This window comes from Lissotriton helveticus, chromosome 5_1 (genome assembly GCF_964261635.1).
Source record: "Lissotriton helveticus chromosome 5_1, aLisHel1.1, whole genome shotgun sequence".
Lineage (NCBI taxonomy): Eukaryota > Metazoa > Chordata > Amphibia > Caudata > Salamandridae > Lissotriton > Lissotriton helveticus.
The window spans coordinates 1,047,420,127-1,047,435,054 of NC_136065.1; the positions used below are offsets into that span (position 1 = coordinate 1,047,420,127).

A 14,928-nucleotide genomic window follows, 5' to 3' on the forward strand; every position below is an offset into this window, starting at 1 on the left:
GTGTTTAGACTGATAATCCTTGGTGCTATTCAGTTTCACAACTTTTTGCGAACTTCTCAAATCCATAGGTCAACGTGTTTTGGCCAGGTCATTTGTGGCCTCCTCAGGACCATATAAGGACTGTGAATCCTTTTTCTAACTTTGTAACTACGAGGGCTCAATTTCAGCTCCTATCACATCCACAAATGAATCTGTGTAGAGCAACTTCACTGTGTCAGGTTGAAGCCTCTTGGTACTCCTTTGTCTAATGTCGAACTTCTGTGTAGCCTGTCCAGACGGAAATCCTTGCAGTCTTGGCTGACTGCTTCTCCCAGTCCTTTTTTCTGTTGCTCAACTTTTACTTCTGAGTTCAAGAAACAGCGCCCCAGAAGTGACGGAATCTCAATCAATCGGACATTAATAGTGCAGTGCACCTATTTTCATATACCCATCTTGCAGGCCCATTGGTGCAACCTGCGGGTGGGACAGGAGCATTTTCAGTTCGCTGTGCTCCGCTTTGGTCTCACTATTGCCTGTCAAGTGTTCAGGAAAGTGATGGGAGTTTCAGCACACCTTTGAACCGTGGGAGGTGTCCCACTTTTGCCCTTTTCCCCTTTTATTTCCTCCCCTTTTCAACAATTATCCGTGCAGAAAAGGACCATCTCCAGCTGGATTGCACTCTGCATCATGATCTACCATGCCATGTGAAAAAAGAATCCATCTAAAGCATTACAAGCTCATTCCACCAGGGCCAGCGCTGCTGCCACTACGTTGGCATTACGTTGGCATTAGGGGCTCCTGTCCTGGACTTATGCCAGTTGGCTACGTGGGCTTCACTCCATACTTTCACAAAGCACTACTGCCTCGATAGCCCTGGTTGCTGAAAGGAGTATTTCACACGCTTGGTTCTACTGGACATTTTGGTCTGAGCCAGTTCATAGGCCCACCTCCTCATAGGTACTGCTCTGGTATCTATTCAAAACGTGAGTAATCTGCAGTTGGAAGTCTTCATCAGAAGAACAAGTTACTTGCCTTTGGCAAGGATCTTTCTGGTACAGATTCTGTCTAGCCACAGATCCCTCACCAACCCTCCCATCCTCCCCGCTCTGGGAATTGTGCTCATCTATTTATTTATTTATAGTCGGATTTGTATTGCGCATGGCTACCCCAGCAGCGGGGCGTCCCAGCGTGACCAAAGACCATGAGCGTGAGCATGGAGGGAAAGAGATCGAGATCAGGCTGGGAAAAGCCAGGTCTTTATGGCTTTACGAAATGTAAAATGGTTCTGGATCCCTCTGATAGAAACAAGAAGCGAGTTCCAGAGTTTCGCAGCAAGACGGCGAAAAAAGCGGCCTCCGGCTCTAGCTCTAAAGACTCTAGGAATACTGACTAAAGCTTGGTCAGTAGACCTTAAGGTGCGCCGCGGCACATAGAACTCTAACAAGTTAGCCAGCCCCAGAGGGGCCTGTTGAGTCAGAATCTTATGAGACACACAAAGAGTTTTAAACTGGATTCGCTTTTTAACAGGCACCAATGAACTTTAGGAAGAACATGGGAAACCGAGCAAGATTTCGGAAGTGCCACCAAAATGCGTGCCGCTGCATTCTGTATTCTCTGCAGGCGCCTGATACTGGACTTGTTAGCCCTAAGATAGAGAATTACCATAGTCCAGTCTCGATAAAATTGTCGCCTGGACGATGGTTTGACGCACTCACAGAGGAAAAAAAACCAGCAGAGGTTTCAAACCTCGCAGAAGCCCAAAACAGACCCCTGCTAACACTTTCGATTAAGTCTCAAAGGTAAGACAACTATCTATCCACACACCAAGGTTCTTTACTGCCTCTTTGGGCGAAGGAGCGGGTTTAAGGCGATCCGGCCAATACTGCTCGGACCACATATCCCGGTCCTTCACGAACAGCAAAACCTCTGACTTACTGGCGTTCAAATGCAAGCAGTTTGCAGCCGCCCAGTCCGCAACCTCTAGCAGGTCCTCCTTAAACTTTTCCAGGTTAACACTACATTTCTTAGAGAATGCGATCACCAGTTGGGTGTCATCCGCATACGACACCAGTGACAGCCCTCTTCTTTTAGCCACCAACGCAAGGGGTGGAACATAAATGTTGAACAGTAATGGGCTCAGTATTGAGCCCTGAGGCCCCCCCCCTGCTGCAAGGCATACTCCTGCTAGTGAAAAGGCGGCACCGAGACCTGGATAGACCTCCCCTCCAAAAAGGACTGAAACCAGGCCAAAGCCAAACCCCTAATTCCAATTTCCTGTAGGCGCTTAAAAAGTATCGCGTGAGAGACAGTGTCGAACGCGGCACTTGGGTCCACTAGAACTAAGGCCGCACTGGCACGCAGAGGTACTGCTCACAATTTTCGGAATCCAGTCTGAAACTTGGGGGAATATTCAAAAGGTGATGAATGCACGGTTATTTACAGTCTCTCCCAGAAAAATCATTACCAGTGCTAAATAACTAATTTGTTATGTTGAACGTGGACAGGCATACATACCTTGCCCTTGTACATTGTTTGCTGGCATGGTTATGTATGTTAAACTCCATTTAAAGCTCCTAAGTGGTTTGTTTGGTATCCTGAACGACTAACATGTATTGACAAGGGCAGTTTTAAATCTAGCATCTCTATCTGATATTTGTTCGTGACTTCTTGTTTTATCTGATTTATGTTTCTATTGGCAGCCAAGGTTGAAGTGCCTGATTCATGTAGTGAAGCAACTAATGGCAGACCATGAAGCCTTCATAACAGCCCTTATTCCTGAGGTAAGATTGAAGAGTGAAATGCAAAGTTTGTGCTTTTTTTCTAACACTAATCATATTTGACAATTATTCTATTAATGCTCTTACAAGGTAGGGTGTATGCTCAGTTTGTGGGGTGAGCGTGCCTATACATTCTTTGTTGCACTGTTAGATGTTGCAGATAATGCAGTATAAATTTGTTCTCATGTCCAGTCCCAAAAGGCTTTCACAACCTCTGGCTTCCAATTGTTTTGATTTTAAAACTCATTTTATTGGTTTATATTTCATGCAGATGAGCTCGTAGGTCACTATCTAGCATTAGGTCAATGGAGCAGGAAAATACATTTGTGTTTCCCTTCTGAATTGCAAAGAAGGGTGATTAATATTATTGTACTACCCCAGAAGCCAAGAGGCTCACATCTTCAGAATTTTCATATGTTTAGTAGTGTGGCACAATGCTTATCACATTGTACGATGTTAGTTTGATTTACAGTGTGTACTCCCAAGTTAATGCTCATCTGTCTGGGTAGCTGGTCCTTTATATCAATGTCACATTTGCACATCTCGCTGGTTTGAGATGCTACAAGACTGAGGTCTCAATCTGATGAGCATAATGTGCAGAAAGAGGACACTTTTACTGTTCTATTACTGTAAAACTGTACCATAAACCAAAATGATTGAGCTATGATGGAAATAGCAAGGTTATGAGTGCTGAATAAAAAAACGTACACACCATCAGTTCAGCAGTAAGCTGGGCTTATTTAAGAATCTGATTTTGCTACTCTTTGGCATCTGGAATGCTTCTAGATAAAAGCTGATAATGGCATTTTGTTCAAGAACATAAGGGATCATTTCTAAATTATACTCCTGGTCCTCGGACCTTACTGTACCTGTCTGCTAAATAATCCCTGTTACCCCTCATGTTCTCTCTAGGAATAGTTTTTAATAGTTCAGCAAATATCCTTAATTAGCCTTCTCAGCTGAAGCCAAGGTAGGCAACTTGAAATCACTCTGGCGGCGTGCAGAGGAATAGAAAGTGAGAGCCCGGGGACTGAGTTGTTGGCAGATGCCTCTGACCAGATGCAAGACATTTTTCCTTGGAGTGGGAGATTTGAGATCAGAGTTGTATGTACAGTATTTGGCCAGCGTTTTTGTGGGTTTCTTGTAAGTTGTGAAGAAAACAGTTTTTGCTTTTTTGTGCTCCTTTATAGAATTCCTCTGAAGAAGTGGCGACAGCAAGGCCACAGCTTCATTCAATGCCTTGAACTTCTCAATTGCCTCCCTGCCTAATAGCATCTTCCATTTTCCTTTTTTTTATAGTTAAAATTGACTACTAGTCCTAATCGTACTGTAGGAGGTTTTGTGATATAAAGAACTTGCTACGTAAGAAAAGTAGTAATTTTACAAATTTGCTCAAGCATTATTGGCAATCTTTGGGACATCTAATGCAGCCCTCCTGTTCTTTATCCATTGGAGAGCACAAACAATCCAGTACCTTTTCTGCTGAAAAGCTTCACACTTATTTTCCATTTTAGTTGCACACGAAACCTTGCGTTTGCTTTGCATGAATTCCTATCCTGTTTTCTGTAGCTACTGTACACCACTATATTTAGTCATTCTTCCATTTTATTAAATCAGTTGTATTTTAGGGATTATGCTACCTGCTCCAGCGCAGTTTTCTCAAGGGGGCTGCCAATCGCGAATGACAGGAGGTGTATAGCTAATGGTAGTAGACAGAGGCCGAAAGATTCTGCAGTATTGAATTTTACATAGATTCACATGCTTGTATCTTCCTCGTCATCATGGTGGGAGCCTCGCGGTAGATAGAAAAGAAGTACTATAAAAGTAAATTAGAAACCACCACAGGAAAAGAAAAACTTTAATATTCGTCAACCTCTTTATGTAGGTCCAAACTTTGACCAAGCAGAGATGAGCCCTAGCCGTCAACTCCCCAGGAGAGCCACCAGTTCTCAGATTTCTAACCGCACGTCTTGTGTAAGGGAGTCCCCCGGAGCTCTGCTCAGGTTTGTCAGTTTGTGAACTTTTGACACTACTAATTACTGCAAGGTACTGTTTGATTCCTCTTCTTTACTTAACAATGAGGGATCTAAGATAAGGCTTTTTAGACCCTGCAGATTCTGTGGGTAGGCAAGACCTTTCTCTGAAGACTGTCTGTATTGCCTTTATCCCAAGCATACAGCCAAGGACTGTAAGTATTGTAGAACCTTTTCAGCCAAGACTCTAAAGGATAGAGAAGCTAGGTGGTTGTTGTGGCTCCAGAAGAAAAAATCTAAATCTAATTCTGGATCTGATGTGGAAGAGAGCCCTGGGCCATCCTCAGCTGAGAGGAATTGTAAAAATGAGAACTCTACCTCCATGAAGGCTGATTCTTAAAGGTTAAAGGCGGAAAAAAACTCATCTGTCGATAAAGCAGCTCTAAAACAAAAAGGTTCTGGCTTGAAGAAATCTACTGCTGCTTCTCTGCCTGTCACACCTCTAAAACAGGCTGAGTCGATGAAAAAAGCTCTGTCGACTGACCCGTCGTCGAGAAATCCAGCTACCATCTACATCAGTGTCTTTGGCGACAAACGCTTCAACGACGGCTGTGGTGACTGCCTTGTCAACGAATACGGTGACAACATTTTCCTCGTCGATGGCATCGTTGATGGCTTCGAGGGAGACGACCTCTGCGTCGATGATTTCGCCTACGGCCCCTTCGACGGGAACACCGGCGCCGACGACAGCTCTGTTGATGACCACTCCGGCAACAGTTTTTAAATCACCTTCTTTGTTGCTGGTTTCAAAGACAATTCCCTTCACACGTCTTTCGTCGTCGATGGAGCAAAAACAGGACTTTAGGAGCCTCCACTATATCCAGAAGTCTCCAGGTTTGTTGTCTTTGTCAAACATTTCAACTCTGCCTTCTTCTCACCTTCTGGATACGGAGGAATTGGGAGTTGAAAGTCTGTTTGGTCCAGCTTACAGCCCTTCCCAGCTCAGGATTAAATGCCAGGACACAGATGTGTGGAAGAGGAGGCACAGGGGCAGGACACGGAATTTTGGAAGGGGACTACTCCTTCACAGGTCCTCCTTGGGCTCAGCGTTGCGATTCTTTTCAGATATACTATCCATATGAGGCTTACCAAGAGTTTCAGGACGTTAAAAGGGATTCCAAGCTGGTGCCAACTTCCCTGGTTTCCGAACGGAGACACATGCTAAACGATTACTTCAAGCGATTTCTGTGCTCCTGTTCCGCTGACGCCTGGAGACAGAAGCATTCAAGTACTGCCAGTGGTTGCTCCACCACCTGCTGGGCAGGAAGAGAGACAGTCTCCTTGATGCATTACAATTCAGGACGATTACATAGAGAGTGAAGCTGATGATCAATCTGAAGAAGGTCAGCTCACTCACGATCCTGAATTAGTTGGTCAGGAGTGGGATGATTACGTGGCTCCATCTTAGCCGCCACCTTCCCCTCCTCCAGCAAATTCTCCTCCGGGAGATATTGGGGGCTTTCTCAAACTACTGGAGAGGTCTTCTAGGAGATTTGATTTGCCTTTGCCTGTAGTTCAAAATGAATGCTTCCTTTATGCTTTTAAGGATCTGGCCAAGACGTCTGTTCGATTCATACCCATTGTGAATTATATATGGAGCCAGGGGTTAAAGATTATGAAGAATCCGGCCTTGGTTCCAGCTGTTTTGCTGAGGATGGAGAAGAAATACAAGGCAACCGATTCAGCTCTGGCGTGTTTGATTGGTCAATGTCCTTGTTCTGTGCCTCCGGACAGAGAAGGCAAATGGCTTGACAGCATAGGCAGACGCTTCGCTACTATGGCCGCCACTTCTATCAAGGCCTCTAGCAATCTTGGGGCGATATGACCGCCAGTTATGGTCAGATCTTGCGCCTCTTCTTGAATATCTTCCCAAAGACAAAAAGAAGGAAGCAAAAGACCTGCTACAGGAAGGTGCTAGAGCTTCACCTGAAGTGATTGACTCGGCAATGGATTTGTCTTTAATTGCTTTTAGAAAAATGGAAGGAGCCACTGTTCTCTGTAGACAGGGCTGGCTGAGGGCGACGTCTTTCCGCCCTGAGGTACAATCGAAAGTGTTAGACATGCTCTTTGACGGGAAAAATCTGTTTCGGAAACATGTGGACGAAGAACTTCAGGATATCAAAGGATACTGAGACGGCTCGTTCTTTGGGCATGTTGCAACAAAGACTTTATTGGTCCTTTGTTGGGGGAAGAGGATGAGGTCATTTCCATTAAAGATCGTCCTATCAGTCCTACAGATTTCATCCATATTCCCAACAATCCTACAGACCACAATATGGAGGACTGCTACAACCGCAGTATTTACTGGCTTCCAATGTCTCATACAGCCAACAGTCAGCTCGACTTAAGTCTTCAGCACAAGGAAAATCGCAAGACCCATCTAGAAAACAGTGACGTTTCTCTTCCGCCAGACACCTCATCTCGACTTCAGCATCTGCAGTCCCATCATCTTTCTCCTTTTCTGAGTCCATGGCAAGCCATTACAAAGGACAAATGGGTACTAGACATCATCTGTTTGAGCCACAGCCTGGAATTTGTTCAGAATCCTCCTCGGAATCCTCCCTCCAGGAAAATACATCACCATCTTCCTTTACTAAATCAGGAAATCTCGATCTTGCTGCAAAAGGGGGCGATAGAAAAAGTTCCTCTCAGTCAACGAGGGGCAGGCTTCTATTCCAATTTCTTCCTCATAAAGAAAGTTTGGGAAAAGGAGACCGGTCATAGACCTCAAGTTTATGTAGAAAAGGACGGTGCACCAAAAAGCAGAGTACAGAGAAGCTTCAAGTTAGTCCAAAATTCTTTATTCTTTTCAATCTTTTTTAAAACAGTCATCTAACGCGTTTCGTTCGTTTGAACTTCGTCAGGGCTGAAAGAAGTACAGAAAGTATACACATAAAAACAATTTAGACAGACAAATCACAAACGTATCACATAAACACACCATAAATATACATATACTAAGATTTCAGGCATATGAGAAATATTAACAACGCGTACCATCACTTGGAAAGTGCAGAAGGGGAAAGAAAATAAGTTACCAAATAAAAGAGAAAAGGGACAAGCACAAAACAAAATACAAAAGTAAACATCTAATGCCTATTACAACAGATGTGCTATTTGTCCCATCTGTCAACCGCTAACATGTATAAAACTGTACATACCATATATAAAACCATTATAAAACACTACATCTCTGGGTCAATAGTGTGCAGAGTCAACATATTTTTTACACCATTCACACACACCATATACTCATAAGGCACATAGATACTAACCAATATAAACAAAATAAAGCAAGAATGAGGAGAGAAGAAAAAGTTGTATATATGGAAATATGTCATAGAATCAAAAAGAAAGAAATTTAGTAGGATAAAACAGTGCCACGATGTAGAGACCCCATAGCCCATTGACTCAAACTTCCAGATCACATAGGAAGAGTGCGCAATGAGAAAATGAGTTTACAGGACACTAGATCTCAAAGATATTGCAAAGTCTAGGGCTCTACATTGAGGAATAATCATTGCTAAGTCCAAGGATTGAAAAGGGGTATCAAAGAATTATCCTATTTGGGGGCCTCGATGTTGAGAAAGAGGGCACAATAATACCATACTATCCCAGTAATATGGGGATTAACCAGTCTATATCTCTCACCTCTTTTATCATTTCTAAGTTCAAAGGTGCTTCTAAAGAATATGGTCCAAATGGCGCCTTATTCTAAAAAACAAAGCAGATCACGGTGTAGCTACAATATGTACAAGCTACCATTGGAGCCATCTGTGCAATAAATTCAAAAAAACATTATCATAAAACCAACACCAGTATCTAAGGTGTATTGGTCATATTTACACCATAAAGTACATGCACGGTGTCTCCACCTTCTCTTCCAATTTATCCCAATTAGTGGAACGGACCATGGTCAGCCGCACAGTTCTGTTTTAACTAGGTCATGGACCTCAGACAGCTGAACAAATACATCAAGAAACAATCATTCAGAATGTTGTCCCTGCAGGACATTCTCTTGTTGGTAAACAAGTGAGACTTTTGTGTTTCTGTATCTCCTCGACGAATTCTTCCACATTCCTATTCTGGCGAAACATTGCCAATTCCTAAGGTTCGAGGTGGCTGGGGATCACTACCAGTTCAAGGTTTTGCCCTTCGGCCTTCGCTCAGCTCCTTCACAAAATGTATGGCTCTGGTGGCAGCTTTCCTGAGAAGGCAGGGCCATCCGGTTTATCCCTACCTGGATGACTGGCTGGTGAAGGGGCCTTCTTTCCACTCGGCAAGAGAGTCTACACGGGCTTGTCAAAAGCTGTTCACATCTCTAGGCTTGCAACTCAACGAGGAGAAGTCATGCCTGATTCCATGTCAAAAACGTATTTGTCTCGGAGCAATACTGGACACCAGATTGATGAAGTCTTTCCCACTACAGAACACAAGCAAAAGATAATGCTCTTAGCATCCCTCCTGTGTGCAAGAGAGTCCACTTCCGTAAAAGTCTTCAACTCTTTACTGGGGAAGCTGTCCTCATGCTTCCTACTAATTCAGAATTACCGGCTCCAAATGAGGCCTCTTCAAGAGCAGTTAGACAAACAGTGGATTCAGGCACAGGGCACCTTCGAGGACATCATCCTTCTTTCTCTGGCAATGAAACAGGCAGGGTCATGGTGGGAGAAGGACTGCAATATCTCTCCGGTCTATCGTTCCAGGTGGCACAGGACAGTTTTATATTTAACACGGATGCTTTAATGGGTGGTTGGGGAGCTCATGTTCAGGAGTCTCAAATCCACGGAAAATGGTCCATTCACGAAAAGCAATTACACATCAATCTATTGGAGTTGAGGGCTGTTTATTTAGGTCTTCAGGCGTTCCTGATGATCTAGCTAGCCAAGCAAGGGGGCACCAGATCTCTCACGTTATCAGACCAAGACCAAGAAATTTGGAGATGGTTAATTCAGCACAACGTAATGTTGCAGATAGAGCATGACCCAGGGGTGGACAATGAGTGGGCGGATTCTCTGAGCAGAACCAATGCACAATGTCATGAATGGGAATTAGATTGGAAAGAGCTGCAGCGAGTTTTCAGGCTATGGGGCACTCCAAATCTCGACCTCTTCGAGCAACAAGAAATACGAAACGTTCGCCAGCAGGTTTCCTCAGGCCAACTCTAGGGAAAACGCTCTGCAGATGCAGTGGACAGGAATGTTTGCATACGCTTTCCATTCGTTCCCCCTCATCCCAAGGGTGCTGAGCAAAATGAAGAAGGAACCATGTCATCTCATTCTCATCGCTCCGGCATGGCTGAGACAGTTTTGGTTCCCAGAGCTTTTTCTGCGCTCCATCTCTCCACACATTCTCTTTCAACCATGGCCAAACCTGCTGTACATGGACAACGGCCAGAATGTTCATCCTCAGATAAAATCTCTCAGTTTATTAGCTTGGAACCTCTCAACTCTGAATTTACAAATCTAGATATCGCTCCAAATTACAAGTCCATCCTTCAGCGGGCCAGAGCTTCTTCCACTAATAGGGCACATGCTGTGAAATGGAAAAGATTTTGCTAGTTGTGTGTGGAAAATGACATGCATCCTCTGCTCTCGACTCTGGAGCATATTTTGCCTTACTTGCTTTATTTAGCAAAGCTAAAGTTGGGTCATTCTTCTATCAAGGTACACCTTGCTGCAATTTCTAGGTTTCACAGAAAGCCTGGGGAACTCTCGCTGTAGTCAACGCAAATTATTAAAAAGTTTATGAAGGGCCCTGTTAGACCTGGCATCCTTGGCGTGGTTTCCCCTGACTTTTTGATCTCTACCTCCTATGTTTTTGACTCTATGCTGGATTACGTTTTGCTGGTTTAGATGCTTTGGGCACTTTGCCACTGCTGATCAGTGCCAAAGGGCAAGTGCTCCTAGTAGGGCCTGTACAGATGTAAGGGACATGCTGCAGTAGTGGATTACTGCCAAATTCGTTTTTCACTGTAGCAAGGCTACCTTGGCCATACGACAGAATGAGGGGGGGGTGGGGGCCCATGGGTACCTGCCTATCTTCCCCCAGGAACAAGATAGAAAAGCCAAACCTGGTTTCTCCGGATTCAGAAATCCATAATACATCTTTTAGCATAGGTGGTTTTTGAATGTTGTGTCTGAAAATAGCACTTTTAGAAAGTGGCTAATTTTTTCTCCAGTCTGTCGGTGGGCCTGCCTGGGTGTGCGAGTTAGAGGGAGTGTGACCGGGTCTGGGAAAGCTCCAGCAGTGGGATGATAGCTGGCTGCCCCTGAAGGTTAGGGGGAGGAGTGGTGCTGGGCTGTGCCCTGCCTTTTACGATACCGGCTCCCCTGTCTGCTGGATGACGGATGTCCCTGCCTCCCTGCTTCAGGGAGAAAGATTCCCCAGGGCCAAGAGACTCTCGCCGCCAGGGTCTGGACAAGGGCGACCCGTGCTTAAATCACAAAACCTCAAAGGCATCAAAGACAATTTGCTGTATAAAGGAAAGACCCGTGTTACACTAGAATCAGACTACTTCTGAGCGAAGAGGAGACGCCCTGCTGACGAGGACACCGTAAGAAGACCCCAGGAACAGTGCTGCCATTGCTGTGTGTCTGGAAGCTGACCTGCTGTCTTGTCCTGCCTAAGAGGGACCGTTGGGACTGTGCTGTGTGCTTTGTCCCCCTCCTACCAGGAGAACTCTCCAAGGGCTAGAAGAAGAGCTAGCCTCCTGGCCCCAGAGTCCAGGGACAAAGAAACTCTGCCGTGGTCATCGCCTTCCCCCCCCCCTTCTTGCTGTGTGCGGGGGAACGACTTGTTGGTGACTTGCATTGCCGAGAGAGAGAGGGTGCTGCGGGAGCTCGCGGGCTCGTATCCTCTCTCTCCAAGCTCAAACTTCCGAAAGCATCGCCAGGAGCGCCGTGGGCCCCTGACTCTGCCCGAGAAAACCCGGTGTCCCCCGGGGCCCCCAACATCGAGATCTGCGAGGCACCGGGAGCCGAGAAGTAAAGGGGAGGCTCGCCCCAAATCGCCGCGCTGGGATTGGACAGCGGGCTCTGATCTCACCCCTGGGATTCCCTGAAGCCGCGCTGCGGTTGGCTGGCGGCCCGCCGCGTCTTCCGAAAGCCGCGCTGGGATTGGCTGGCGGCTCCCGCCTCACCCAGAGAAGGAGTGTTGATTGGCCCAGCGATCGAGGAAGAATACCGCCCCCCCCCGAGACCCGGGAGCTGAGCAGCCTGCAGCTTCCCCCCCCCCAGGTAACGCAAGAGTGTGGGATGAGTGCGAGCGCATCCACCTGGGGGGAGAGGGAGACCCGGCGTGTGTGCCTCACCCGCGTCAGCCGGCGAGGGAATCCTCTATTGCCAAGCTCCTCCCCGCACCCTCGTACTGGCACCAGAGTGAAGGGTGGTACCGGGTGGCAGCACTCTACCGTTGCCATCTCCAGCTCAGCCGCCCCCGGGAATTGCTGTTCACGGGGCAACGCATTCTTCTGCGCATCGAACCACCGGTTCCCCATGAAGAGAGGGGCAGTCCTCTTGCCATCAACGACTGCTCGAGGTGGATACTGAGGTGCCCAAGTTTTTGCAATACTCTTTTTTTACCGTTTAAGAACCCTTTATACAAAAAGGATATTCCTGACTCAAGAAGCATATTTTATGTTGGTATATGTCCGTTTTAAGTCTGCCTAAGAACATATAAAAATATGATTTTTATATTATACCAGTGTGGTGTCCGTTTGTGGTGTTCCCTCTAATTACTGTGAGTGTTGGCGCAGATACTTTACACATTGCCCTAGAGATAAGCCTGTCTGCTCTGCCAAGCTACCAAGGGGGTGAGCAGGGATTATCTACTAACGTATATCCACCTTGCCTTGACTAGAGGAGAGGGTCCCTAGTTGGTCAGAGGCCGTGGCCCTACCAAGTATGGACCCCCAATTCTAACATTGTTGGCTAGCGGTGGGATATGAACGTGTATTTGCGCCTGACCTACAGTGATTGGTGTGCATCACTAGTTTAGTGCAGACCTACATAACCACATACCGAATTATTTTTTGTTCTTGGTCCTATTTTTGAATTTCCTTGAAGCACCATGTCACAGTCCAGGAAGGCACTCAGTGAAAATGTGCCCAGTGAGAAGGCACCAAGTGAGAAGGAAGCCAGTATAAGGGGAGAAGTTGATTTTAACATTGAGGATCTGTATTCCTACCACAAGGATGCTCTCCGGAAGTACTGCAGAGAGTTTGGGTGCCCCATCAAAAGCAGCTCTAGAAAGGACGAGCTGCAGGACGCCTTAAAAGTCTGGTGGGAGGCCAAAGAGGCAGCGGGGACAGGTGCTGAAGAGACGGAGAATCCACCAGGGAATGGCTTTGGAGCAAAGGATCTGCCAATAGGCGGACCAGCCTCAAGGGCTGGCAGCAACCATTCCAGCAGGGGTCTCTCCCTGGAGGAAATTCAAGAGAACCAGAGAGCGCGAGAACATGAGCTGGAAGTCCTGAGGCTCAAGGCCCAGATGGAAGAAAATAAGTTAATTCTGGCCCATGAGGTGAGCATGAGAGAACTGGATCTAAAAGCTAAACAGTGGGAGTCCGGTTCAAATGGTGGCAGCGCACAGCCAGTGCATGGGCATAGGGTATATCTCCCCAAGGATATAGTCCAGAATTTTCAGAGAGGGGAGGATATCTATGCGTGGTTCACAGCCTATGAGATTACTCTTAAGATGAGTAAGGTGCCTATGGAGGATTGGGGGGCTGGCTTGTGGAAACATTTTGAGGCTTCTGGGAGGGATGTCCTCTCACCCTTAGAATTAGCAGGCAAAATGACCTACCCCCATATGAAGGAGGCCCTATGCCTCAGGTATGGGCTTACCCCAGAGCAGTATAGAGAGAAGTTTAGGAACTTAAAAAAGTTAGAGTCCAGTACATGGGTGGAGTGTGTGAACCTGTATACGCGTGCATTGGAAGGTTGGATAAAGGAGGAGGAGCTGGCAGTGAGGACCCTGGTCTCTTTAGGAGACCAAGAGATGGTCCAGGAAACCTACCTGCCTGAAAACACTAAGAAGTACAGGCAGTGGGTGACCATCAATGGGAGGAGGGTGGAGGCTCTCAGAGATACGGGAGCCAGTGTGACATCTGTCAGATGTCAGTGGGTCTCTGAGGAGCAGGTTATCCCAGATGTGTTACACCCGGTAGTGTCAGCTGACAACTCGGTGGAGTGTGTGAACCTGTATACGCGTGCATTGGAAGGTTGGATAAAGGAGGAGGAGCTGGCAGTGAGGACCCTGGTCTCTTTAGGAGACCAAGAGATGGTCCAGGAAACCTACCTGCCTGAAAACACTAAGAAGTACAGGCAGTGGGTGACCATCAATGGGAGGAGGGTGGAGGCTCTCAGAGATACGGGAGCCAGTGTGACATCTGTCAGATGTCAGTGGGTCTCTGAGGAGCAGGTTATCCCAGATGTGTTACACCCGGTAGTGTCAGCTGACAACTCGGTGCGCCGCTGCAAAGTGGCGCAAGTTCCCTTCGAGTGGGGAGGGGTCTCGGGTCCCTTGAGAGTTGTTGTGAGGCCTTCCATGCCGGTAGACTGTCTGCTAGGCAATGACCTGGAGAGTTCGCCCTGGAGGGAGGTGGAACGCCAGGTGCATCTGGAGATGTTGGGTTGGCCTGAGTGGGCCTGTGCGACCACTCGGTCCATGGCCGCCAGCAAGGGTGGTAAAGCAGACTTGGAGCCTGAAACAGTGGCCCAGGTACCTGCCCAGAGGAGAAAGGGCAGGGGGCGTGGGAAACCAGCCCCGGCCGTTCCCACGGTCCAGGAGGAAGCAGACCCGGAGGGGGATGCTCTGGTACCTACAGGGGAACAGGTAGCCGAACTGGGAGACTTGCCTGAGCTGACCCATTGGCAGAAAGAAGGGGGTCCCTCCAGGGAGGAGTTCTGCAAGGCGCAGAAAGAGTGCCCTTCTCTTATTGGTATGCGGCAACAGGCTGCAGACCAGGCAGCAGGTGGAGAGTCCAAACACCATCTCATTTACTGGGAAGATGGGTTGTTGTATAGTGAGCCTACGGTCATTGAGCCCTGTGCAGTCCGTGTTCTGGTGGTACCCGAGCGCTTCAGGACCTTCTTACTGGGTCTGGCTCATGACGTGCCTCTCGCAGGACATCTAGG

General features: G+C 47.1%; 1 protein-coding gene across 1 annotated transcript in view; it reads left to right on the forward strand.

Moving 5' to 3' along the window:
- RRP12 (ribosomal RNA processing 12 homolog) overlaps positions 1-14,928 on the forward strand; it is a 521,209-nt gene that overhangs the window by 325,009 nt on the left and 181,272 nt on the right. The window contains exon 22 of the mRNA XM_078643584.1: positions 2,679-2,759. Coding sequence (XP_078499710.1) covers positions 2,679-2,759 — 81 coding nt within the window. The remainder of the gene's footprint in view (positions 1-2,678; positions 2,760-14,928) is intronic.